At 44.3% G+C, this 27,008-nt stretch overlaps 2 protein-coding genes and 1 pseudogene across 3 annotated transcripts in view; 2 read left to right on the top strand and 1 right to left on the bottom strand.

The window, feature by feature from the left end:
* LOC311104257 (brefeldin A-inhibited guanine nucleotide-exchange protein 1-like) overlaps positions 1 to 6,780 on the top strand; it is an 83,541-nt gene extending 76,761 nt beyond the window's left edge. The window contains exons 37-39 of the mRNA XM_084146033.1: positions 1,256 to 1,394; positions 3,169 to 3,286; positions 3,434 to 6,780. Coding sequence (XP_084002159.1) covers positions 1,256 to 1,394; positions 3,169 to 3,286; positions 3,434 to 3,673 — 497 coding nt within the window. The 3' untranslated portion in view covers positions 3,674 to 6,780. The remainder of the gene's footprint in view (positions 1 to 1,255; positions 1,395 to 3,168; positions 3,287 to 3,433) is intronic.
* Positions 6,781 to 7,790: 1,010 nt separating this feature from the next.
* LOC311099872 (centrosome and spindle pole associated protein 1-like) lies at positions 7,791 to 16,970 on the bottom strand (annotated as a pseudogene). Its single transcript has 16 exons — positions 16,886 to 16,970; positions 16,478 to 16,576; positions 16,292 to 16,349; positions 14,931 to 15,278; positions 14,711 to 14,829; positions 13,877 to 14,049; positions 12,162 to 12,255; positions 11,948 to 12,060; positions 11,356 to 11,478; positions 11,122 to 11,260; positions 10,918 to 11,031; positions 10,518 to 10,584; positions 10,231 to 10,358; positions 8,832 to 8,893; positions 8,120 to 8,243; positions 7,791 to 7,949 (listed from the first exon to the last, which is right to left on the bottom strand). The product of its transcript is annotated as a centrosome and spindle pole associated protein 1-like (transcript).
* Positions 16,971 to 17,977: 1,007 nt separating this feature from the next.
* On the top strand, positions 17,978 to 22,700 carry LOC311104407 (COP9 signalosome complex subunit 5). The gene is made up of 8 exons (XM_084146227.1): positions 17,978 to 18,445; positions 18,642 to 18,876; positions 18,977 to 19,105; positions 19,565 to 19,630; positions 20,011 to 20,096; positions 20,278 to 20,389; positions 21,485 to 21,633; positions 22,419 to 22,700. The coding sequence occupies exons 1-8, from the start codon at positions 18,309 to 18,311 to the stop codon at positions 22,507 to 22,509; spliced, it is 1,005 nt and encodes a 334-aa protein (XP_084002353.1). The 5' UTR covers positions 17,978 to 18,308; the 3' UTR covers positions 22,510 to 22,700.
* Positions 22,701 to 27,008: the final 4,308 nt, after the last annotated feature.

Below are 27,008 nucleotides of genomic sequence, written 5' to 3'. Positions count from 1 at the left end.
CTCAAAATTGTCAAAGACTCCAGCCACCCTAGTCATAGACTGTTCTCTCTGCTACTGCACGACATGCGGTACCGGAGTGCCAAGTCTAGGCCTTATTCTAAAATTGATTAAATAGTTATTTTCCTAATCAATATACACACAATACCCCATAATGACAAAGCAAAAACATTTTTGCAAATGTATAAAACATTACAAACGGAAACATCACATTTACATAAGTATTCAGATCCTTTACTCAGTACTTTGTTGAAGCACCTTTGGCAGCGATTAAAGCCTTGAGTCTTCTTGGGTATGACACTACAAGCTCTACACACCTGTATTTGGGGAGTTTCTTCTCTGCAGATCCTCTCAAGCTCTGTCAGGTTGGATGGGGAGCGTCGCTGCACAGCTATTTTCAGGTAGGGTTCAAGTCCGGGCTCTGGCTGGGCCCCTCAAGGACATTCAGAGACTTCGTGGTTCCAAACTTCTTCCATTTAAGAATGATGGAGGCCACTGTGTTCAATGCTGCAGACATATTTTGGTACCCTTCCCCAGATATGTGCCTCGACACAATCCTGCCTCGGAGCTCTGCAGACAATTCCTTCAACCTCATGGCTTGGTTTTTGCTCTGACATGCACTGTCAACTGTGGGACCTGATATAGACAGGTGTGTGCCTTTCTAAATCATGTCCAATCAATTGAATTTACCACAGGTGGACTGCAATCAAGTTGTAGTAACATCTCAAGGATGATCATTGGAAACAGGATGCACCTGAGCTCAATTTCGAGTCTCATAGCAAAGGGTCTGAATATTTATGTAAATAAGGTACTTCTGTTTTTTATTTTTAATACATACATTTGCAAATATTTCTAAAAACATGTTTTCGCTTTGTCGTTACGGGGTATTGTGTGTAGATTGATGCATTTTTATTTATTTAATTGGTTTTAGAATTAGGCTGTAACGTCACAAAATGTGGAGAAAGTCAAGGGGTCTGAATTATTTCCGAATGCACTGTACAGTGTACCTGAGAATAGTCTATATATGGCTCTGCAGTGCACCACCTGAGGAAACTCCAAGAATTACATGAAGTAGGAGAGTGATGTTCTGAATCTCAAGATTCCTCAGGAAGCACGGTATATCTGTTCTGGAGCCAAATGGAACTCTCTGAACAATTGGAACAATGCCCTGTTTGTCGTCCCTAGTTTTGATGGGCATCTGTGGCTGTAACGGACAGCAACCGCTCTCTCTCTCTCTCTGTCTGTCTGTCTGTTCCAGGTTTTAAAGGGAAGTCGAAGCCCAATCTGCTGAAGCAGGAGACCAGCAGTCTGGCGTGTGGCCTAAGGATCCTGTTCCGGATGTACACTGATGACAGCCGTCAGACCGCCTGGGAGGAGGTCCAGAGACGGCTGCTTAAGTAAGTAAGGGCTGCCATGCCCCCACCACCATATCACTGAATGGAGGCTGTCAAACAATACACTTGGCCATATACCAGACTTACTGAAGGCTAAACTCAGGGAATTGCTTGAATGCTGCTTTGAATAGGTAGCTTGATTACTGCCAGTGGAAACCTCAATAACTCCTAACTCACACCAAACACTGTCCTTATCTCCAGCTAATCTCCACTTGGCTTTGTGTCCCTTTGTCTCAACCTGCCCATAGAAAGTCATTAGAGTTTCAGATTAAGCTTCATTTCACTGAAAACAACATTCTTTAAATGAGCAGAGTAACAGTCTCCCTTAATGATCATCTGCAGCTCTGTTCTACTGCTTCCTGTTGTTCTGTTCCTTTTCCTCTCACTAACGAGCCTTTCACCGTTCCTTGACAATCCCTAATCATCCTCTCACCACATACTCAAACCTCCCTCATTGGGCTGTGTGTAATGGCAGTCATACGAAGGGCATTATTTTCACATATGTCTGAAGTATGCCCAGAATGTGCTTTAATTTACACTAATATTTAATGACTAATTTTCTGCTTTTTGTCGTGGGTGGAACTCTCTGCAAACATGATGACTTTTTTAAAATCCTATAAATGGAATATCTGGAGTATTACTAAGAACCAGGCAGGCAGCTATCTACAGTATCTAACAGCATAAACAACTTTCATTATTGGTGGAATCAAGGCCATGTCAGACACCTGCTATTTATGAAGGGCTGATGGGAGAGGGAGGGCATTGATCAGTCCATGTAATCACAGAGGAAACAGGATTGAGTGGGGGGAGGGGAGACTCATCTTGACAGCTATGCTCTGTCCTGACCCTGACCACAGCTGTTTGAGAGACTGAGACATTCACGCCTCTGTTTACACCAACTAGGGAATAGAGAAGTCACAGTCGCCAACGCAAAACATCAATATCCGCCACAGCAAGAGGGGAATAAAAATAAATTGGTCTTGAGAGAGAATGATTGAGTCAGATTGTGTTGATGTTGCTGTATCTCCAGTCGATGACTCTCACTCTCTCCAAACATTCAGAGCGCTCGTCTAAATGTGACAGATATCTGAAATAACTGAATGGATAGTAGGCCTATAGATCCACAAACAGACTCTGTGTTGCTGTTATTACTCAGTCTATTGTCATCGCCTTGTCTTTCTATTGCAGTATCGCATAGTAGCTATCGTCTTGTCTTTCAGACTCACTTTGTATTGCAGACAGTCTCTGTATTAGCAGGAAACTCCTAGGTTGTCAGTCTCTGATATGTCCTTTCATGTGTAAGAGAGAGAGGGACAGAGAGGGAGAGTGAGAGCTCACGGACTGGACTATCACAAACATGCACGCACACACACCACACTAGTACAGCATGGCATGCTAGAGGAGTGGGCAGCAGACATGCTGCAAGGTGCTTACGAGGGCTAAGCAGATTTGGGAGGTGATTAGGTCATGGAGTGTAAAGGAGCCGTGAAGAAGGGAGGAGATGAGGGGACGGGAGGGAGGGAGAGATGAAGGGCTGGCAGATGGAGGTTCTGTTTGAGGAAAGGTCCAGGGTGAGGGTTAGAGGTCAGAGTGCAATGCTTAAGTCACAGCTGCTCCTCTCCCTGTGGCTGGTGTGGAGTAAAACAATTTCATGTTGGCAGTGAATTTAGTCTTGCTGCTAAATAATGAGTGAATCGCATCTTAATTCTGTGTCACTGAACAGTTTTCATATGGACAATGAGTCACTTTATCAAGATCTCTCCCTCTTTCCCTCTAGGGTGTGCAGTGAGGCAGTAGCCTACTTCCTGACTCTAACATCAGAGAGCCACAGAGAAGCCTGGACCAACCTGCTCCTCCTCTTCCTCACCAAGGTCCTGAAGATCAGTGACGACAGGGTAAGGATCTCAACCATTAACAATATTCAGACAGGCCACTGATTTGGTCAAGTCATTGTCAGCGACATGTTCAAGAAGACCTAACCACGTCTTTGTATGGATATGAATCTGTATGAAGATGTTTTATGTCTATCTCTTTTTCCACAGTTCAAGGCCCATGCATCCAGGTACTATCCTCTGCTGTGTGAGATCATGCAGGTTGATCTAATCCCAGAACTGCGGGCCGTGCTGCGGAAGTTTTACTTACGCATCGGCATCGTGTTCCAGATCGCCCAGCTGCCTGACACCTCCCAGCCAGAACAGGAAAAGGAACCACCTGCAGAACCAGAACCAGAGCTGGAAGTTGAGGTGGAGAGGGGGGAGGTGGCTGGAGAGGAAGTCCAGTGATGGTGCACTTGTAGCGGGCTGGCTGCGAGACCTCTGAATAGGGAAGCCTGGAGCTCTGGAAGTCCTCCTCCCCTCTTGCCTTGGGTTTGTCTACCAACCCTTTAGGACTATGGTCTCCCACCCCCTGGGGTACTATGAAGGGTGCAGCTGTCCAAACTTCACCCCCTCTGGATTTGGCAGTTACCCAGAATCCCCAACTAACGGTACAGGAAACTCCAAGGTGTCTCTACTGTGAACCTGACTGGTCATGTGACAGTAAATGCCCACTCCCATAAACACTACATGGCCAAAAGTATGTGGGCAAGTGCTCTTCGAACATCTCATTCCAAAATCATGGGCATTAATATGGAGTTGGTCCCATCTTTGCTGCTATAACAGCCTCCACTCTTCTGGGAAGACTTTCCACTAGATGTTGGAACATTGTGGTGGAGACTTGCTTCCATTCAGCCACAAGAGCATTAGTGAGGTTGGGCACTGATGTTGGGCGATTAGGCCTGGCTCGCAGTCGGCGTTCCAATTCATCCCAAAGGTGTTCGATGGGGTTGAGGTCAGGGCTCTGTGCAGGCCAGTCAAGTTCTTCCACACAGATCTCGACAAACCATTTCTGGATGGACCTCACTTTGTGCATGGGGGCATTGTCATGCTGAAACAGGAAAGGGCCTTCCCCAAACTGTTGCCACAAAGTTGGAAGCACAGAATCGTTTAGAATGTAATTGTATGCTGTACCGTTAAGATTTCCCTTCACTGGAACTAAGGGGACTAGCCCGAACCATGAAAAACAGCCCCAGACCATTATTCCTCCTCCACCAAACTTTACAGTTGGCACTATGCATTGGGGCAGGTAGCGTTCTCCTGGCATCCGCCAAACCCAGATTTGTCTGTCGGACTGCCAGATGGTGAAGCGTGATTCATCACTCCAGAGAACGCGTTTCCACTGCTCCAGAGTCCAATGGCGGCGCGCTTTACACCACTCCAGCTGACACTTGGCATTGCGCATGGTGATCTTAGGCTTATGTATGGCTGCTCGGCCATGGAAACCCATTTCATGAAGCTCCCAACGAAAAGTTATTGTGCTGACGTTGCTTCCAGAGGCAGTTTGGAACTCGGTAATGAGTGTTGCTACCGAGGACAGACGATTTTTACGCATTACGCGCTTCAGCACTCGTTGGTCCCGTTCTGTGAGCTTGTGTGACCTACTACTTCAGGCTGAGCCGTTGTTGCTCCTAGACGTTTCCACTTCACAATAACAGCACTTACAGTTGACGAACTGACTTGTTGGAAAGGTGGCATCCTATGACGGTGCCACGTTGAAAGTCACTGAGCTCTTCAGTACGGCCATTCTACTGCCAATGTTTGTCTGTGGAGATTGCATGGCTTGGTTTTATACACCTGTCAGCAACGGATGCACATACTTTTGGCCATGTAGTGAATCAGAGTAGGTTGAAGTTGCCCGTAGACGCTGATCTAAGGACAGTTTTTGCATTCCCCCCTTATGGTTAAGGTTAGGATATTGGGAGGTCAAACTGATCCTAGATCCTATGGGCAACTTCTACCCCGAAGCCCCTCATATCGTGGAAAAATGGCTTGGCCTTGTACATGAAGATCTGATTCTCCAACGACTGCAGAATAACTATCACTCAGAAGAGTCAAAATATATTTAAAACGGGTCTGCTTCTTGACATTACTGTATCCTTAAAAGCGATTCTAGAGAATGAAATGGCTACACGTACATCATGCAATGCAATTGACGAACATTCAGTGATATGAAATGTGACATTTGTTACTCGATGATAATTCTGATATTTTCCTGGCTGCACCGCTGATGGCTAACGTTAGCGCCAATCGCCTTGTGGATGAAAAAACTAAGTACAGAAATGGCGCTTTGTAATATAATCTGACAACACTAGATTTGATTTCTGTGTTTTGTTTAGTTTTTCACTGGATTTTGCTGCACTTGGGGCTCGATTCAATCAGATCCGCTTTAGCCAACATCTGCATAGCGGTTGTTTTGACTGTGTCGGAGGTGGAACTGCATTAGAGCTGTGAAATCCGCAAGTGGCTCCTGGCATTATATCTAAAGCGGACATTGCCATTGGCTGCATGGAGTCGCATGAACAGAAATCCCATGCAGCCCTGCTTACAAGTTGAAATACTGGAATGTGAGATGGAATGTACACCTAGATTAGGATGATATAAATCCTAATTATTTAATTAGATTATTTCTATATAGTCTACACTTTCTCGTTCTGAACTAACGTGAGTGGGGCAGGTATGGCAATGATCGCAAGAGCAGCTGCTCACCGATTTGTCGGCTCCAACGCAGTTCTACCTCAGACACCGCCAAAACATCCGCTATGCGGGTGTCTGCTATCGCCTGTTAACGCTGATCTGATTGAATCTAGGCCTTGATCTCATTATTGAATACACTGGAGATTTTTACTTTTGTGATAATTTATTTGACTGAACCATTTCTCCTGCAGATTGTCCTATATGAGATTTGTAATTGAACGACGACACAACAGAACGTGAAGGGTTAAAATATTCAATTTATATGTTCTGAGGTTTTTTAACTGATAGTCGATAACTGGGCTCTTCCTAAAACTGGAAGGAAAAAGAGCAACTAGGGGCCTGTTCAGGAGGTTGCAACGTTACACAACGCTCAGCTAGAAATGTAGATATGATTTTCTGTCATGTAATACAAGGAATTATCTGCTCTATATACAACATTTCTATCTGCAATGCTTCTGAATAGGCCCCTGATGTGAGCTGCTTCTGAGTCAAAGGCATGTTTATGTTTGAAGTTAGTTTTCACTGTGTAAAAATTTGAATAAATTAATAATATATTTAATTTTCTTTTTTCTTTGGTTTGGGGACATGCTGAATGAATAGATTAAATAAAGAATGTTAGCTGTGCTTTAAAAGAAGACTTCTGGATGATGTGTGGATCGGATGTATTCCTTGCTCACGGATGTAGAAAACAAAATGTATATGGTACAGAAATGTAAAGTTTTCTATGTTGAAAAAAGACTTCTGTACAACTTCCTGTACAAAACGTCATCATCCGACATTGTAATCAGGTTATAGGTCAATAAAGTTTTTGAACTTGATTTGTTTGCTATTTGATTGGACTAAATGAGTCTGTCTTAAAAAGAAAGGACCAGTCTGGACAAAGGCAAGATTATACAAATAAAAATTAAACCCCAAATCTTTCTATACTGTACATTAACACATCTTTACTTGCTACATACAAACATTTCAACACCAGATTCACATTTCACCTGTTTTAAATTCTGCCAAAGTACATTGAAAAGGTTACCATAGTAACTTACATCAGCAGACAAGAGCCTATACTTCCATACTGTAGTCCTACTCCTGTAGCTGTAACCATTTCACACAGCAGTGAGAGTGATGCAGCTCAGAGCCCAGTGTAATTCTTCACTGTGTACTGGCTGCACACTGAGCCAAGCAGACTGGGAGAATCTCAATTGCAAACTCCTCGCGTCCTGTCTCCTTCTCAAAACCCATTGGATGAGAAAGCCAGAGGTCCCACCCCTCGGACCTTCTCTTTTGAAGGAGGCGACAAGAGAGAACGCAAGAAGTCTGCAATTGAGATTTCCCCCACTCTCTGATGCTACCCTGCTCCTACTCACTACATGGAACTGTTGTATACAGAGACTGAAATATCTCTGCTACTACCTCATCTCCATTTGGACGTCTGCCCTGGTGGCTGTGTAGATTAAACAATTCACACATGCATAAGCTACATCTTTTTTTTCTGCGTAAAAACACAAACATGGATGTTTTTTGCTCTCTTCTGATGCAGACACAGAAATAGACCATGTTAATTTTGTTAAATTTGTATTGGGGATCGACTGCATATAAAATATAGACCTAAAACTCTAGTCAAAAGTAGTAAGCTATGAAGGGAATGGGATGTGTAGATGAAAGGGGTCATCCATGGTAGGTGGAGGGTTACCTACATTTGCATTTCTCATGTAATTTATTCTATCAAAAAGCCTATATTTAGTTGCAGCAGTGAATAATTTGAGACCTTCTTACACCCAACCTCGTCATTCTACCACAAAGACGTGATGTCATAGGTCACTCCCCGTCTCTCTCACCTGATCTCCAGTCGTGGGCGTTGCATTGAGGTCATCCAATCAGCCGATGCGTCTCTTGTTGCGGTACCCTCCACGTACAGGCTTGTCACAGAGAACAGAGACTGGACATCCGGTTGGCCCTCGTCATCCCTCTGACCACCAGCAGTCACCATGTCCTGGACCACAGCATAGAAACATCTCTCAGTACAGCACAACGGGTTAGTACAGACTACAGAGAAAATGTGTACTTGTCTCAGATTGTTAATGCTGTTGAAGTGGCACTGTAATTATGTGTTGATGACTCAACTGAAGCAACAGGCTCTTCTCTTCTCTGGAATAGACTTACATCCTCAAAGTCTCTCCTATTTGAGGGCCTCCTCCTCTCCCTCTCCTGGGCTGAGGGCTGTCTGGACCTCAGGTCAACCTGGGCTGGCCCTGGGGACGGGTCCCTGCATCCCCGTTGGGATAATCTGAGGACGCAGCACAGTAACACATTTACATTACATCGCCTAACAGGCAAGGTGGGATGACGTCTCTTTCTCCCAACCTTAACTAGTGAAAATTAGAGGTATATTATGTTTATATTTCATCCAATCCAATCTTCTCATGTTATTCTACAGTAATATCAGAAATAAGAAAACAATGGTGTTTTCTGCGTTGTGCAGTGGACTCTCAGCAGCACATTCCATGCCTGCCCTCCTCTCTCCTCTCTCCCCCTTCAGCTGGACCAAGGCCATGCTACTACCACCTTGCAGCTCTGCTCTGTCAGGACTGGCACCAGCTGTGTGGGCACCATGGCTTGGCCTGTGCCATGTTGGCACTGGCAGGCACCCAGATGGTGCCCAATGAATCTCCCTCCCCTCAGTTGGCTGCAGTCTAGTGTGTGTGTGTGTGTGTGTGTGTGTGTGTGTGTGTGTTCATCCCATATCCACCTCAGTGTAATAACGTATCACTATTCATCCCTTCCAGTAAGCATATTCTCAGGAGGACAGTTGTTCTGTCACTGACTCAAGTCATGTGTCTTCTACAGAAACAGGTTGTTTGACCAGCAGGCTCACCAATAACAGCACTCTCTGACTCCAATAAAGAGGCTCTCTGGTGGTCTCGGACTGTCTTCTCACTCTGAAAGGATCAAAACAGATCAACACAGACAGTCAGACACCAAGTCAGACAGATGAGTTTCCCCAGCCAGGAGAGGCCAGAGGAAAGTGAGAGATTATAAGACTCACAGGAGGCTCACAGTGAACTCACAGGGGGATGGTGGGGCTGTCACTCCACAGACGGCTCAAAGTAGACTGTCAGGATGGGAGAGGAGAGAGTTCAACAGCACGATAAGAGCTGTGTGTGTGTGTGTGTGTGTGTGTGTGTGTGTGTGTGTGTGTGTGTGTGTGTGTGTGTGTGTGTGTGTGTGTGTGTATGTGCGTGTCACTGGGGGGGGATGCGTTGTCTGTAACACACACACACACACACACACAACTCAGTCCCTGCATCCAGGATTACCACAGATGTCAGGCAGTGCAGCAGTAGTCATGTGTACTGATACAGCACTAATGTTGGCATTAGAGGTACAGATGGACCCAGATTAGCCTATCACAGTGGATTTCATCCCACACCAGCCAATCAGAGGGACTCTCTCTGGCCAGTGCACACTATGATGAGAGGCTAAGCCAGGGGTGAGTGCTGTACACTTACAGGACTAGTTCAGCTGTGGCCAAGATTAAACTGATAGTCGACAATGACCTTATATGGGGGTGAAGAGCACCTAGACCTAATCCTATTGTCAACCCCTCCCCTCCATCAGTCTGCACTGACTGAGCCAAGGCCATGGTGACTCAGCTAATCTGCAGTCTAGACGCTGAGCTACAGATAGACTAGGAGGAACATAGACAAGCAGAAGGCCTTCTGAACTGGCAGAGGCTCAAAGACATTCTCCAGTGCTTTTATGGTGCACTAGTGTACAAGCAGCATTTTAAAGAGCCATGCGTGACCACAGTAGAGTTCTGTTATTGAAGCCAAGGGCATTCACCATTCATGAAATGTTAAGGGCAAGGGCAAGAATGTTCAAGGCAAATGGTTTAGGTTTGTCAACGTTGTGGCCTACTTTGGCCCTGATGTGGGGTGTGTCTGTCCTGCCTACCTGGTATAAAGGGGTGTGTCTGTCCTGCCTACCTGGTATAAAGGGGTGTGTCTGTCCTGCCTACCTGGTGTAAAGGGGTGTGTCTGTCCTGCCTACTTGGTGTAAAGGGGTGTGTCTGTCCTGTCTACCTGGTGTAAAGGGGTGTGTCTGTCCTGTCTACCTGGTGTAAAGGGGTGTTTCTGTCCTGCCTACCTGGTGTAAAGGGGTGTTTCTGTCCTGTCTACCTGGTGTAAAGGGGTGTGTCTGTCCTGCCTACCTGGTGTAAAGGGGTGTGTCTGTCCTGTCTACCTGGTGTAAAGGGGTGTTTCTGTCCTGCCTACCTGTTGGGGATGGGTGCGTCTGTCTCCTCTCTCACTCTGCAGCAGCTGCCCCTCCAGCCGTCTCTGTTCGCGCCGCAGCTGCCTCCGCAGGGTGGACAACTCACTGATCACACCCTGCTGCTGGTCCTCTGGTAGGGAGACGGTAAGTGAGAGACAGACAGAGAGAGAGACAGTGGAGAAAGGGAAAGAAAAATTGTTGAGAGAAGGTATATGTGATGAGAAAAGATATCAGTAAAGTCAGGTCTTTTCTTCAGTATTTCTTTGAGCTGTCTGTCTGTCTATCTAACCTGTGGCTTGGAGCTGGTTTCTACTGGCAGGTACAGGTGGAGAGTGTAGTGCCAACATAGAATGCTCCTGGGGACACAAGGAACAAGGAGAGTGAGGAAGTGAGGATTGGGGGGGGTTAGGATTAGGGTTAGGGTTGAGCCGGGGTGTGGACATGAAGCTAGGGTTAGGGTTGAGCCGGGGTGTGGACATGAAGCTAGGGTTAGGGTTGAGCCGGGGTGTGGACATGAAGCTAGGGTTAGGGTTGAACCGGGGTGTGGACATGAAGCTAGGGTTAGGGTTGAGCCGGGGTGTGGACATGAAACTAGGGTTAGGGTTGAGCCGGGGTGTGGACATGAAACTAGGGTTAGGGTTGAGCCGGGGTGTGGACTTGAAGCTATGGTTAGGGTTAGGGTGACTTACAGACAGTGCCCTAGAGGAGAGCTGGCTGACAGCAGAGAGAGGTCTGGGAGTGAGGTGCTGCTTGCCCAGTCTCTTCTGCAGGGCTGGGATAGGAGGGGAAGGATCTCCCTGGCTCTGCATAAAGGAGAGAGTGCAACTCACATTCAGATGGCTCAATACAACACCAAGTCATATTTTACCGTATCCAGTGTGAACATGTTACACACCTCTGCCTTCCACACGTCTCTCCCTCTCAACCTGTTGTCTCAGGCTCTCGCTCTTCCTCCTCCCTGCTCTTCCTGTCTGCCTCCTTACGGCGCTCCTCCTCAGCTTGGTGGGTCAGCTCTTCATTCTTGGTACTTTGGGAAAAGAAAGGGCCCAGTTTCAATACTTGGACAAGGAATCCTTCAACCGATTTGTGTTTTGGTATCTCATCTAAAATGACAACCTCCTCCTCACCTCGATCTCTTTCAGTTTCTTCCTCTCCTGCTCCTCCTTAAACTCCTGCTGGATGAGGACCCTCTCCTCCTCCATCTTTTCGCGGTCCCTCTCCTCCACCTCCTTCCTCCTCTTCTCCTCCATCTGTCCATCACAAAACAAACAGCAATGTTTGTTATTTTGATCGTGGTTTGTGAGCACACCCTGGAGGGGTTCTTTTGGACAACAGACATCTATCAATAGCCTTTCTGTGTGTGTTGATCCATAGTATCCACAGATCAATAGCATGGTTCTATGATTACTCCAGAGGAGTAAGTGTAGATGGGTGTTCTCCCTGGGTGTAGGCTGAGGTCCAGAGGAGTAAGTGTAGATGGGTGTTCTCCCTGGGTGTAGGCTGAGGTCCAGAGGAGCCAGTGTAGATGGGTGTTCTCCCTGGGTGTAGGCTGAGGTCCAGAGGAGCCAGTGGAGGTGGGTGTTCTCCCTGGGTGTAGGCTGAGGTCCAGAGGAGCCAGTGGAGGTGGGTGTTCTCCCTGGGTGTAGGCTGAGGTCCAGAGGAGCCAGTGGAGGTGGGTGTTCTCCCTGGGTATAGGCTGAGGGCCGTAGGGCCAGTTACCTGCTGCTTCAGGTAGTCTTTGAACGTGTCCTGCTCCTGGAGCTGCTGTGGAGTAGGCTGATCACTGAACACGTTGCCTCGGGCGAACTGGGACGGCTGGGCCAAGGAGAAACCTGCAGGGAAGGATGAGAGGGGTGACTCATCAATGCACACACACACACAAAGCAAAGTGAAAACTCAGACCTTTACTGATTGGCTGTGAGAGTTGGGCTACCTGATACTCGCTGGGTGGATGGGACCCTGTCCTGGGGGTAGGTCCTCCTCTCCTGCCTACAGAGCCCTGTGGCCGTCTCTTGTTCCTGTGCATTCTGTTCAGATCACCTGGAGGCATCGTCATCAGCTACAGAGACACTTTTAACGTAGTGGTGACTCACAGATTCAGCTACAGTGCCTCTTCATACCATAGATAGAGCAATAACCCAGAGGTTTAGACTAAACCAAGTGACTGAAACCAAAGGTGTGATGAAATTTCCCCTCTGAGAAGGGCCCCTCCTCCCCCCTTCATCTCTGCCTCAATCCCTCTTCTCCCTCTCCTGTCTTTTTCGCTCCTCTCTCTCGTGGATCTGCGCCCAGGGATGGAAAGATGCCATGAAGTACTGGTCATTCAAGTGTTATTTGAAAGATAAGAACATTCTCTTTTCCAAAGCTCCCTTAACTTAACTTTAGAAATCTCCTCTGAACTGAAAGTTACGACTACCTCTCTATTTCACATCTCGAACAACAGGGAGGGTTGAAAACGTCATTCTATTACAAAATATTCAAACTGAGCTCTACAGTATGTATGACATGAAAGGTTTTCACCTTTTTATGTTGCCCTTGTGGTATTCCTGCAGTATTCCTTTTACCTTGTAAAAGTGCTGACTCCACTCTCGCCTGATCTCTTCCTGTCAAAATATTGCAGTCTGTCACTAATCTGAGTCATTGGTTTCCTGTTCCTCTGGAATCAGCAGAGAGATACACAGCTAGATAGCAGCATTCACATCTCAATGTGCCTCCTTTTACCTTCACCTCCCTTCCACTTCACTTATCCTTCTTCATAAAACAGCCTGGGAGCCAGGGGCATGTTCAGTAGTGCACAACAAAGCAAAACGGTTTGAAACAGGGGAAAAAACAGTTACGTTCTTTCCCAAATATGTAGTTATTTGTACACATAATACTGTGATGATTAACAAACTGGAGAAGGAATTCAATCAATATTCCATGGTTTATCCTTCACTCTCTTGAGAGAGAGAGAGAGAGAGAGAGAGAGAGAGAGAGAGAGCGGGGGGGGGGGGGGGGGGGGAGAAGGGGGCATGCTGATTGGCTCCTCTGGAGAAAGACATTTAAACATTATGGGTAACCCTATCAACACAATATCACTAGTTGTGAGAGACATACACTGAGTATACAAAATATTAAGAACACCTGCTCTTTCCATGACATAGACTGACCAGGTGAAAGCTATGATCCCTTATTGATGTCACTTGTTAAATCCAAAGAAGGATTTTTAAGCCTTGAGACAATTGAGACATGGATTGTGTGTGTGCCATTCAGAGGGTGAATGGGCAAGACAAAAGATGCAAGTGCCTTTGACATGCCCCAATGAATTGAGGCTGTTCTGAGGGCAAAGGTTGGGGGGGGGTTGCAACTCAGGCCTCCTGTAGCTCAGTTGGTAGAGCATGGTGCTTGCAACGCTCTTGCAACGCCAGGGTTGTGGGTTCGATTCCCATGGGGGGCCAGTATGAAAAATGTATGCACTCACTAACTGTAAGTCGCTCTGGATAAGAGCGTCTGCTAAATGACTAAAATTTAATATTAGGAAGGTGTTCCTAATGTTTGGTATACTCAGTGTATAGCCTACACACAGCTTTCAATGCTTGCTTAGGGTGCCCTCTTCTGGTTCTTTAAAAAACTAAAGAATCTGTGTTACTTAGCAATGAGCTGTATGACAATTAATTGGTGTGAGTGGATAACTTGTGTGCAGGTCTCTAGATAAAGTGGAAAGATATGCAAGTCCTGTGTTAAGGACACACATCGGGCCCCTTGATGCCCAGGCGGAGAAATCATTCCTGAAGGCAGATTTGGGAAGACCATGGGCTGCCCTCCACCTCCTGGAGGACCATCTAATGGGAAAGACAGAACAATATAAGTTGGAATCACACATGCACAAAGTCGTTCAATTTATGCGAGTCACACAAACTCCCAAACTTCTCAATTCACACACATCCCTAAGCCCTGGATGGATACCTTCCCATTTGATAAAGAATAGGGTGAATTGGCTATTGAACAATAGGAGGAATTTCTCCAGAAGTGGAGCATATTGGATGCAGTTGCTCACATACATCTGAACTGGGAGTCTGTTGAAGTCATTTGCAATAAACTGTCCCTTCCTGAGCAGCATAAATCAGTAGCAGGTCATATGAGAATTATTGGGAAAGCATGCCAAGCCCTGTTGGCCATAGATCTGGTGATATAGAGGCTTCATAATAATTGGTGGTGACCCTCCATGGAGAGCTCCGGGGGGTTTAGTGGATGATTTACCGCCGACAATGGAGTCACCAGATATTACAACGAGAACTCAAGAACAGTGATTCACAATTGTCGGCACAGCATGGCAGCCTGCAATACATCTGCAATGAAGTCTCATTTTAAGGATAGAGAGACATCCTAAATCTCTGCGTGCACAATATTACAAAAGAAGAAGACAGAAACGGATTATGGTCACATCCTGTCAGGAGGCCTCTGTACAGTATATTTTGGCCAGTTGTAAACTGAGATACTAACAGCAGAGCAGATTTAGGTCCAGGGGATTCCTTGCTCCATAGTAGTAATAGGCCTCATCATATGGAGTCCTGTAGGCAGCAGTTAGAGTGGGCGGCAATGTAGGAGGTAAGCTAGCAATTCTGGAAAAAGAGGCACACACATGCACCCAATTTTAGTACACACATTCTAAAAAAACAACGACTCAAAGTAAAGATAGACTTTTGTTCTTGTTACACTGTACTTCGGGGTGAATATCTCTCCTAGGGTACTAGAGAGGCTCCTGTGGAAGTCTTCATTGAGAGGGGCGACCCCAGGCACCCCCATGCCTGCCCCTGCTCCCGCCCCCATCCCTAACCATGGCCCCCCTGCCCCTGTTAGTTGGCCCAGGATGTTAGTGTAGTCCATTGAAGGGGAGGGGAAGGCAACACAGGGCCTCTGAGGGTGATCTCTCTCCTCTGTGCCCACCTGGGGCCTCGGACTAGAGTTGGTCCCCAGGGTGTCCTGGCCTACCCAGGGTCTATAGGGGACCTCACGTCTCCGGCCCTCGTAGTCGCGGTTCACCGGCCCCAAACTGCTTAATGCGGTCGGGCTGGGAGTAAGGGTGGATGTGATTCATGGTAAAAAATGATGGAACACTTGCTAGTTGCTAGTCACTATGGTAAAGTACATAGTAATTCAGGGACAGAAACACATTAATCCATTATCAATGTAACTGAATCAGAGCGATGTGAAGTGTGCTGATAATAATATAATAATAATATGCCATTTAGCAGACGCTTTTATCCAAAGCGACTTACAGTCATGTGTGCATTCATTTTTTTTACATATGGGTGGTCCCGGGGATCGAACCCACTACCCTGGCGTTACAAGCGCCATGCTCTACCAATTGAGCTACAGAGGACCATGCCATTGTTGTGAGAAAAAGTGCTAATGTGAAATAATGTTTCCAAAATACAAAAACAGGCTATTTAGGTATGACGCGGAATAGGTGGAATGGTATCAACTACATCAAACACATGGTTTCCATGTGTTTGATGCCATTCCATTTGCGCCGTTCCAGCCATTATTATGAGCCGTCCTCCCCTCAGCAGCCTCCACTGGTATCTATATACTGGTAGCTGCATGTTATTTGTTGTGTGTTGTGATTTGTCTCAGGGGCAGCAGAGGGGGATGTGGCCACACAGAGGAGGAAGGACCGCTACAGACAGGAGCTGTTTGGAACAGATGGCCGAGGGGCAGAGGAACAAAAATAAGTGAGTTGAACACGGTGACATTTGAGAGGTATGAAAACGTAAAATCCCAACTGAAAACAGTCACACTTGTCACTGGATATGAGTGAACAAACAAACACATCTTGGTATGACATATGACAAGCGTTTGTTTGTTCCTCCAGAGCTGGAAAGACTCACATGATTTAACATCTGGTACTGTTATATCATTACAATATTGTTACCACCACAGCATATTTTTTAAGCCATGACCTTACAGTCTCATATAAATTAGTTAACCCTAGTTTCAAGGACAAGCTGTCTGCAAAACACACTCGAAAAAGATGCTTGTACTCATTTAACTATCTAACACTTTCTTGAACAACCCTTTTACCTGTTTCTCTGGGTCAATAGCCCCTGTGGCAGCAACCCTCAGCTCAATATATTTTTTTACACACTATTCACTGACATTCACAGTGCATCACCCAACCTAAGGTCCTGGTCCTATCTGACAATCAACTTGGCCAATATTGGTGTGAAAGATACCATGAAATCTCAAATGTCACCGTGTTCAACTCACTTATTTTTGTTCCTCTGCCCCTCGGACCATCTGTTCCAAACAGCTCCTGTCTGTAGCGGTCCTTCCTCCTCTGTGTGGCCACATCCCCCTCTGCTGCCCCTGAGACAAATCACAACACACAACAAATAACATGCAGCTACCAGTATACAGATACCAGTGGAGGCTGCTGAGGGGAGGACGGCTCATAATAATGGCTGGAACGGAGCAAATGGAATGGCATCAAACACATGGAAACAATGTGTTTGATTAATTTGATACCATTCCACCTTTTCCGCTCCAGCCTTTACCACGAGCCCATCCTCCCCAATTAAGGTGCCACCAACCTCCTGTGATAGATATAGCCTATCTAAAGATCAGACATTTACAGACACACATGCTAAACATGCATTAAATGACAGTGGCTCCTACTGATCATGAGTCCGGTGGAAAACTCGGCCTTGTCCTTGTTGGCTGCAGACCTGGATCTCTCGGCAGTCTTCATGGCTGCAGGCATCACAAGACTGGAGAACAGTTACACTGTTACACAGACAGACAGTACCTAGGTAAACGTCTGCAGTTTAGTTCACCTAATCAATGAACCACCTCATAAAACACACAGCTTAACCAATCCTCCTTGCAGCCACATCCAAGTCAGTGTGCACCACCAGCAGCACCTCACATCACACACTACCACAACAGATCCCAGTGTCTGACTGCAGTCTTCTCTCTACCCAGTGACCCATAAATCTTGTGCATTACAGTTTTCCATTTCCACTCTTCTGGTCTGTGGAGCTCCCAGCGCCTTCGCCCTCGTGGGGCCTGACCCTCTTCCCCTGTCCCCCTGTTGGTTAGAGTAGCAGCATCCCTCCTGGATGGGTGTCACTCCCAAGACTGGCCTCCATGGTTAAGCTGGGTGTTATGCTGGGCCTCTGGGATGGCTGGGGGGAACAAAGTGCAGCAGGACTCACAGGCTCTGGGGCCTGCACCTGTAGTTTAGGAAAGAGATGTGTTAAATTATCAAAATGTGGCAACAATCATCTTAAACTCATTAAACACACATTGAATAGGTCAAGAGATATTTTCACAAAAAGATCGACATAATTTCCAAGGTATGCATAATCTATTGTTACATGATAAGCAATTGAAGGTGGTCTCCTTATTTGTCCTGACTGTCCTTTAAGAAAGAGGTTGTATTCTTTGTTTTCCTCGTATCTTAATTTGTCCTGGAGGAAGACAACAGAAACGTGCCTGCTTTAAATCACAAGCCATTTAGTCGATTTTTTTTAAAATCCATTGAATATTATTCTATTTACCTTTATTTTGCCAGGTAATAGAGCGCTAAGTTAGCTACATCAAGCCAATGACATTATTTGCCTTCAAAACTAATTGAAATGTAAGAATGACTTTGTTTCAAAATAATAAATAAGTGAAAAGCATTCACACATTCCCCAGAAGATGTCAGTATTACCATTTCTATCCATTCGTCTGTGTTATTTGGACTAAACCATCACGCTAATGGGTGTTTCATGGCTGTTGATGAATACAAGCATGAGTTTATTTGTTTGTGACATGCATTTCTGAATTAATTTGATGATTTTATGCGTATACTCATTAGCTGAACAGAAACCCCACGGTCACTTTTTATTTAAAATGTTGTATGTTCCCCTTCTCCACAGCAGGGTACAGTCCAGTGTCATGGCTCCCTGAACGAATGGATGAAGCAAGGGATACAGTTTTGTGATTATGTTATTATTACAGTTTAAAAAATATATATTCAACGTTTGATAGCACACTAGTTTTCTTTCTAGTATTACTTTATATTTTAGAGAGGTAGTGAGACTAGGTTGTCAACATGTCAGGGAGTAGCATGGCACAGAAAACATGGGAGCTACAAAACAGTATGCAGGAAGTTCAGAGCATAGATGAAATATATAAATATGACAAAAAACAACAACAGGAAATCCTTGCTGCGAAGCCATGGACAAAGGAGTAAGTATATATTTGATAAATGATAGGTTGTCCTTTTTTTTTCTTTGCAACTGCTTGCTTGGGAGTTCTCCCTGCATTGCAAGCTAGCTAGTTAGCTGCTAGTGCTAGTTAGCTAGCTGAACTGGCAGTAACAGTGTATGTATGCCATATTAATTCCCTGAACATAATTCACACCAATATTATTTTTGTCCAATAGTCATCATTACTTCAAGTACTGCAAGATCTCTGCTCTGGCGCTGCTGAAGATGGTGATGCACGCCAGGTCCGGGGGCAACCTCGAGGTGATGGGGCTGATGCTGGGGAAAGTGGACGGGGAGACCATGAACATCATGGACAGCTTTGCCTTACCGGTGGAGGGCACAGAGACCCGGGTCAACGCCCAGGCTGCGGCTTATGAATACATGGCTGCCTACATTGAGAATGCCAAACAGGTAATATGACTGACTTATCACAATGGTTACATATTGGACACTGTTGAAACGATCTCTTCATTGTATTGATGCTGATGCCTTGCCATTTGTGAACTGTCAGGTTGGTCGGCTGGAGAACGCCATTGGCTGGTACCACAGTCACCCAGGTTACGGCTGCTGGTTGTCAGGTATAGATGTCAGCACTCAGATGCTCAACCAGCAGTTTCAGGAGCCCTTTGTGGCAGTGGTGGTGAGTACAGTGAAAAATCTGCCCCAACTTCAGCTCATAGCGCAATACCCCCAAAATACACATGTTAAAATGTCCATTTGTCTTTTATTATACTGCTTCCTAAATACAGTACTTTGGTTTTCCTTTTGAATTTGTGGGTACACGGTTATGCATGTGTAACTGAGAGGGGTGCAATCAGGTTTAGGCATCCCTTTAGTGGTTGTTGATGTATGGTAGTAGTCCACCATGAGGCACTGGCACATATTTGGCTTTTGTAAAAGTAGATGCTATTTACACTTGATTGGTTTTGCAGGGCTGCAGTGCCAAGGGCATAGGATAATTAAGTGTGTACTTTGACTACACTGGCAGCAGTAGTTAAGAAAAAAACATCACTCCTGGTGGCCGGCATGGATTGGTCTCTAGAGACTGTCTGACCGCTGAATGCATTTTCCTGTTCTACTGTATCTCTCTCCCTCCCAGATCGACCCCACTCGCACCATATCTGCAGGGAAAGTCAATCTTGGCGCCTTCAGAACATACCCCAAGGTAAGGAGTAAAATGTGTTTCTTGCATTATTCCAGTGTTTAGCCATATTACATGTGGCATTAGACAAGTTAGGCACACACTTACTGCAAATACAGCATTTTGGTCTCATTTATGGATCATAAATGTGTTTGCCATATTCAGCCATGCAAAATGGAATATTTATTTTAAAGATTTTGCTGTATCTATAAGCAATACTATTATGATTCATTGTCAACCTTGTGTTAATTATTCATTTTGCAAAATGTGTTTATTAGTGGTTAATTAGTAGTTGGCTGTCTCTCACTATCAAACTCTGCAAATATTTTAAGACTATGTTTCCTCTCAGTAAATATACTTTTTCAGAAGTCATGAGTCTATTAATTGTGTGTGTTGTTTTTCAGGGTTACAAACCTCCTGATGAGGGACCCTCTGAATATCAGACCATTCCCCTGAACAAGATCGAAGACTTCGGCGTGCACTGCAAACAGTGAGTTTTCATCTTGGATATTTATTTATACTTGCAGAATTTTGAGGCAAACATATCACCTTGAGCGTCATCTTGCAAATTGTCTAGGTAAACATGACAAGATGCTTCATATAATTTATTTTTTTAGGGTTGATGTAGCCTTCAACACAAATTCAAGTCATTATGATGTTTGTTTGTTTAGGTATTATGCCTTGGAGGTGACTTATTTCAAGTCTTCCCTTGATCGAAAATTACTGGAGCTCCTCTGGAATAAATACTGGGTCAACACTCTAAGCTCTTCAAGTCTTCTGACGGTAAGTGTTTGGAATATAACTCTAAATCTAGCAATGCTACATTTGTGGAACCCTTTTGTTTACAAATAGATATGTAACCATACTATGCCAAGTCAAGGAGCAGCCGGAATATATGATGAGGTGCGCCTCATACATATGAATGACAATCCCTTTCTTTCTTTAGATCATTATTATAAATATTTGATATGGCCCAGGGGGGATCTTCTATTTTCCAAAAGTCACTTGTACAGATTTACAAACATAGGTTAATTAATATGACTGAGGCCACAATGTTAACCTTTAAACAAAGGATCTATGCGTTGGAGATGTGGTGATACAGATGCTGCTGTGGTTCACCCCGGATCATCTCCCTTGTCGCCAATACTTTCTAGAGATTGAAAGCCCCCAGTGAATTTCCATTGTGGATGCTAAACAGTCTGTAAAGGCAGCAGGCTATCCAAACAGTGGACTCTGGTCATTCTGGATGAAGATGGATTGACTAGTTGTCAGGAGTCGACTGGTCCATTGGCGAAAGGCTTTGTCAGTCACTACACTGTCACCACAGTCTGGGCCCCTGTCATTGTTTCCTAATTACCTGCTCCATGGAAAACAAGGCCTCACCTTAGGCAAAACTTTTCACCAAAGCCCTTTCACGGCGACTTGACAAGCCATTTAATCCATTAACAAGTTCGGCATACTTGTAACTATTTAATTAAATGTCTCAGTAGTGGTGAAGAAAATAGGGTGGTGGTGGAATGGTGCATGGACATTCTCCCTGGAAAATAGGGTGGTGGTGGAATGGTGCATGGACATTCTCCCTGGAAAAGGGTGTGTGTGTGTGTGTGTGTGTGCGTGTGCGTGTGCGTGTGTGTTTGTGTGTGTGCGTGTGCGTGTGCGTGTGTGTGTGTGTGTGTTTGTGTGTGTGTGTGTGTGTGTGTGTAAAGAAAGAAAGAAAGAAAGCCCACACATGGGTATATAGGCTACTGCTTCCACATACTTTGATTAACTTAATCACAATATGCGCATATGCTTAATCATATGCTTTCGTCTGATCATGGTACATGACAATATAACATATAGGTACATAATCCAATGTGTGTGTCCTTGTGTCCCCAGAATTCAGAGTACACCACGGGCCAGGTGTTTGACCTGTCTGAGAAACTGGAGCAGTCGGAGGCTCAGCTTGGAAGAGGAAGCTTCATGCTGGGCCTGGACACACACGACAGGAAGTCCGAGGACAAACTGGCCAAAGCAACACGAGACAGGTATAGCAAAGCTCCTCCACTCTTCTGTTATCTATCTAGTTTAGATCTTGTTTTTTGGGCATTTCCATTTACTTGTATTTATTGATTTGGCTTCCAGGCATAGAGCTTATTTAGTGATTGATTTCATGTATGGATCTCTCAAATCGGCAAGGTCAATACATTTTTGACATGGCACCTTATATCACACTGTATGTTTTGGTCATGTGTTGCGTTATTGACAGACTGGATTGGATTGTTGATAATGCCCTATGTACTGTTACTTTGGTAAAGATTTTTGCTGATATTATTGACAATAGTAAACCCATTTGAGATGCTGTTAAACACACCAGTGAAATATACAACTGACACAGAGAAACCAATTATTCCTACCCCATAATAGAATCATTGGCCTGTATTCACAAAGCCTCTCAGAGTAGGAGTGCTGGTCTGGGATGAACACAATCAATGGAAAATGTCTGCTTAGGCCTATGCTTTTTGCTACTCTAAGTTATAGAATCTCTGTATTATTACAATATGTTTTGTAACCATTTTGATCACACATTGTTTGTGTGTAGATGCAATGGGAATACTTAGTTACTTGTTTTAGCAGGTAGAATTGTCCTACCGACCTATTCAAGGTCTGTTTATTATTTATATAATGGTTGGGATTTCTTGAGTTTCTCCCGTGAGTGCAACACCTATCTGTTAATTCATCTGACCTGTCTGTTGATGGATAGGACGTCTGTGTCACCTCTTCATGTCCAGAGCGAAACGGAACTTTCCTCTTTTTTTTCTGGCTATTCTAGCTGCAAGACAACCATTGAGGCAATCCATGGTCTGATGTCTCAAGTCATCAAGGATAAACTCTTCAATCAAATCAACACGTCTGCCATCTAAGCCCGAAACAGCCCAAGTGGAGTCACCCCTCGTGTGTGTATTACTATTTAGATTCTGGTTAGCAGGACGATCTGTCACTTATTATCTGAGGAAAGTTTATTGGTTTCATCTTCACCTATTCTTTAGTGTGAATGTTTGATCTCAACTTATATTCACATAAGTGCTTGAATAAATAGTGGTGTTAAAGTGTATCTATGTTAGTTTTCCCTCCTTGACTTGAAGTATTACCATTTTCATTTAACAATTCCTGAGGTTGGTGAAACATTGTTTTGACTGAATTGCTTCCAACTTTAGTTAATGTATTTTTCTTATTTTTGAATGCTTACAGACTTTTGAAAGGTATTCTCCTTTGGGTTCAACATGACACAGCACTGTGACATTTTCATGTCCCATGGCTGTTAGGCATTGGCTAGAGTAGACTACACACACACCCTCGCAGCACGACTTAACACTTTAACAAAGACCATGGTATATTACTCCATAACAAAACCTACAACCAGTCAGCCAGTCATTTCAACTCTGTCCATTCATAGCATTACATAATGGAACAACAAACTCAAGCCGCTGCATCGGCTCAAACGTAAACACTGGCTGGCATGGTGAGACGTCTCCGCGGAGCGGCTCTCGGTGCAGGTTGTCTCTCTGTGGTACACAATCCTTCAGGTTTGCCGAGTCGTCAAGTCGAGACACTGCAATGATGCAGCACAGAAACGGGAGCCGTGCACACTGGAGTCTATTCACCCAACCCGTCTGCTCTTCATCGAAACAAACACTCACAGAGTCTGCTTTTCCTTACACACGGCAGCCCTGGCACCGTTTAATGTCATAATTCTTTTTCTAGTATTATAATGGTGGAATGTATATTTTTGATGCAGTATTGCAGAGGCGGGGAACCATATTTGGTGCACATTGAATGGGTCTGCATTTCCTCATGTACATGGGCTTTGGCATCAATTCTTGTAATTATTTAATTTGTACGTTCTTTTTACGTTATTATAATGGGTGAAGTGTGTATCCTAAAGTGGTGTTTTAGAAAGAGGAAATGTATTGAATTATGTAAAATGTAATTTGAGTTTTTGGAATTAACAACAGGAAACAATTTACCCTCACAGCTAGTGGTTTCGCCAAACCTTTAAGTGCATTACAGTACTGTTACTGTTAGAGCTAAATACTGTTTACCTAATGCAAGGTTTGTAAATGATCATTTAAATATCATAAGACCAGTGTTCCGTATTGGATTTAGTCCTACATGTCAATCTTATGATCATCACCAGATGAACATTCAAATGCTTCACCAACAGTGGAAACAAGTAAATGTGAATTCCAATGAAGGCCAACCGAGAGCCAAGCATTCAATACTATTGTTAATATAAGTTACTGAATTAACATTTATTTTAATGAAGCATACACTTAATATGTTTCCTATCATCTATGAAACAGTGGAATTCCACCTCATTTGGTGAGTTCATCGAAAATACATTAGAATAATAAACAGTATAGTAACACTATATAATAGTGATTTAAAAAAACTAGGCCTAACTGTAGGTCTGAGAACAGAGGATTGATAAGGCTTATGATGAATAGCTATTTATTACTGGGTAACTATAGGCCCTGCGGAACAAATGACCCTGCAGAAGTCCAAGGAAATTGTTTACTTTGGATCTCAGAATACGCTCAACAAGCATGGTGTAGGCTATAGTGAAGGGGGTTGGAACTCACTCGTTGCCCTAGAGGGGAGCTGTGTGGGGGGAAAAGAAGGGCCCATAGCGCTTCATTTCCTCCCTGCCAAGTGCCCTGCATGCATAAGTGGAGGCAAGTCACTCAGTCGCAGGAAGCCCGGGCCTTGACATTATATAACAATACATGGGTCACTGCTGAGACTCGCCGAGCCAATCGCACTGTGACCCCAGCCTGCCTGGTGTGTTATATGCATCATTACTGGGAGCAATGTGATCTTGGCTGGAGAGAAGGGGAGAAACTGATAAACATGGTGTCAGGTTACGTCATGTACAAGTCTGCAGGCACTATAGTCTACAGGCCTCAGGGGTAGCTGCAGGATCTGTTTCCTGTGTGTGTGTGTGTGTGTGTGTGTGTGTGTGTGTGTGTGCCTGTCCGAGATATTCCACACTATTTTATCTTTATTTAACCTTTGACCTCATTGAAAATAATCATGGACATAAAATATTTTACATTCCACCACTGGAAAGGTAAAACTGTTTTTATTTCAGAGGTCTACAATACCACACAAGTAGCTGATCATTAGAAAGGTACATAAAAGACCACATGATTTATGGTGTTGGAATGGAATAGTTTTCAGACTATTTCTGAAGAAAGGAAAAGTGCTGAAATGAATTTAGCTTGTTTGATTCTAGCTTTCTCTATATTTATCCAATATTTTTCGATTTACTCAGCCAGAAAAGTCTGTGTCAAAATATGTTTTTTCATAAGGATGTGACAAGGCAATAAAGTGTGATTTATTCCAAGGGGATTTTAGCTACATTTACAAAAATACGTTTGATTGTGATCATTTAAATAATTGATTAAGCCTATTGATGCATTCATTACATTGAATTATGGTTCACAGAAAATTGAAAAATCTAAAGGAAATGTTTTGTATTACCTGCATGCTGACTGCAGCAGCAATAATGTAATGCACTTCATAGCCAATTATTTTCTACCACATGCTTTGTGTGTAATTCATCTACTCCTTCCTTTGTGAATTCCTGCGTTTGATCTAGATCCGTTTACTTTTGGGTCCACGTTTAACTGAAATGTGCTATAAGAATAATAATATATATTTTTTACATTAATAACAGCCTGTATTTGTACAGCCTGTATTTCTCTCACGTCACCCCGCTCCTCCGCACACTCCACTGGCTTCCAGTTGAAGCTCGCATCTGCTACAAGACCATGGTGCTTGCCTACGGAGCTGTGAGGGGAACGGCACCTCCGTACCTTCAGGCTCTGATCAGTCCCTAAACGAGGGCATTGCGTTCATCCACCTCTGGCCTGCTGGCTCCCCTACCTCTGCGGAAGCATAGTTCCCGCTCAGCCCAGTCAAAACTGTTCGCTGCTCTGGCACCCCAATGGTGGAACAAGCTCCCTCACGACGCCAGGACAGCGGAGTCACTCACCACCTTCCGGAGACATTTGAAACCCCACCTCTTTAAGGAATACCTGGGATAGGATAAAGTAATCCTTCTACCCCCCCCCCCCCAAAAAAAACAAACATTGTAAAGTGGTTATCCCACTGGCTTTAAGGTGAATGCACCTATTTGTAAGCCGCTCTGGATAAGAGCGTCTGCTAAATGACGTAAATGAAAATGTAAATGTAAATTTGGTAATTTTTCACAAAACTGTCATACTCGAAAATATTTGTTTTCGTAGTTAAATAAAACAGAGCGTTGACAAGAATTAAATGCATGAAAACAGGCAACCATTGTAAGTAATTAGCAATGAGCAGAATATCAATTTATCTGTCTGACTACAACTGCACATGGTGCACAATTTGATTGACACTTGTGTAAACCATAGACATAAGGTGTAAACAGCTCGTGCTCGAAAAACTAAACTAAAACCATGGTTGTTAATTAGCCTACTCAAGATAATAGAAGGAAAGTAACATTTCCGTTCCATATTTTTATTGCATAGGAAAGGATGTATGTGATCACTTGGCACTGGGCGGCAAATTAGTTGTGGTACGCCATAAAAACCTAGAGAAGAAGAAGTACTGTACGCAGCTTTGGCGCGTTGTCCCCATGGCAACCATTCCCAACAAGGATATCTACAGACCACACACGTGTGAACTTGCTCATATACTACAGAGGTAGCTAGATTTGTATTTACTTTGCAAGTTTATTTTTTGCTGGCTAGCGCTGACAGCTTTGTTGACAGCCTAAAGTTTAGCTAGCCTGCATTGCTAGCTTGATGTTTATTTATGCCTAGCTGGCTAGCTAACGTTAGTAGTTGCTACAGAAAATAAATGAATGAATGTGGCTTTGAATGTATCCTGTAAGTTAGCTGCTGCTAGTGTTAGTGGCAGTTTTGAACATGATTAACTGCTGTCCGTCCAGTCCCGAGGGCTACACTGATCTTGCTGCTGCCCACTGGAGATCTCATCTCAATCGATCAGAGGCCCTCCATTCATGTCAACTCTGCCTCAGCTCATGCCCTGAGATGAAGTTTAAAAAATACCTGCTGTCACACTCTGATCTGTGTGTGTGTGCGCGCGTGCGTGCGTGCATGTGTGTTTTTCTCTCAACAGAAGAGTGTGCATACTGGAACTGAGGCAGAAGTGTAAAAGGAATGAAGCCTTGTTCATGAGTGGCGGGGGATTGTGACTGGTAAGCAGAGAAGGACATCTGTACTTATCGATGTCTTCATTAAGAAAGACAATTAAATGCACATTTAGATCTGGTCTCAGGGTCAAGCTAATTCAGCAGGCCTTCTTGTGGAATATTTTTTTATTTAACTAGGCAAGTGAGTTAAGAACAAATTCT

This window comes from Coregonus lavaretus (assembly GCF_964263955.1).
Source record: "Coregonus lavaretus genome assembly, chromosome: 2".
Classification (NCBI taxonomy): domain Eukaryota; kingdom Metazoa; phylum Chordata; class Actinopteri; order Salmoniformes; family Salmonidae; genus Coregonus; species Coregonus lavaretus.
The sequence above is the reverse complement of the archived record's forward strand: the minus strand, read 5'-3'. Positions and strand labels throughout refer to the sequence as shown.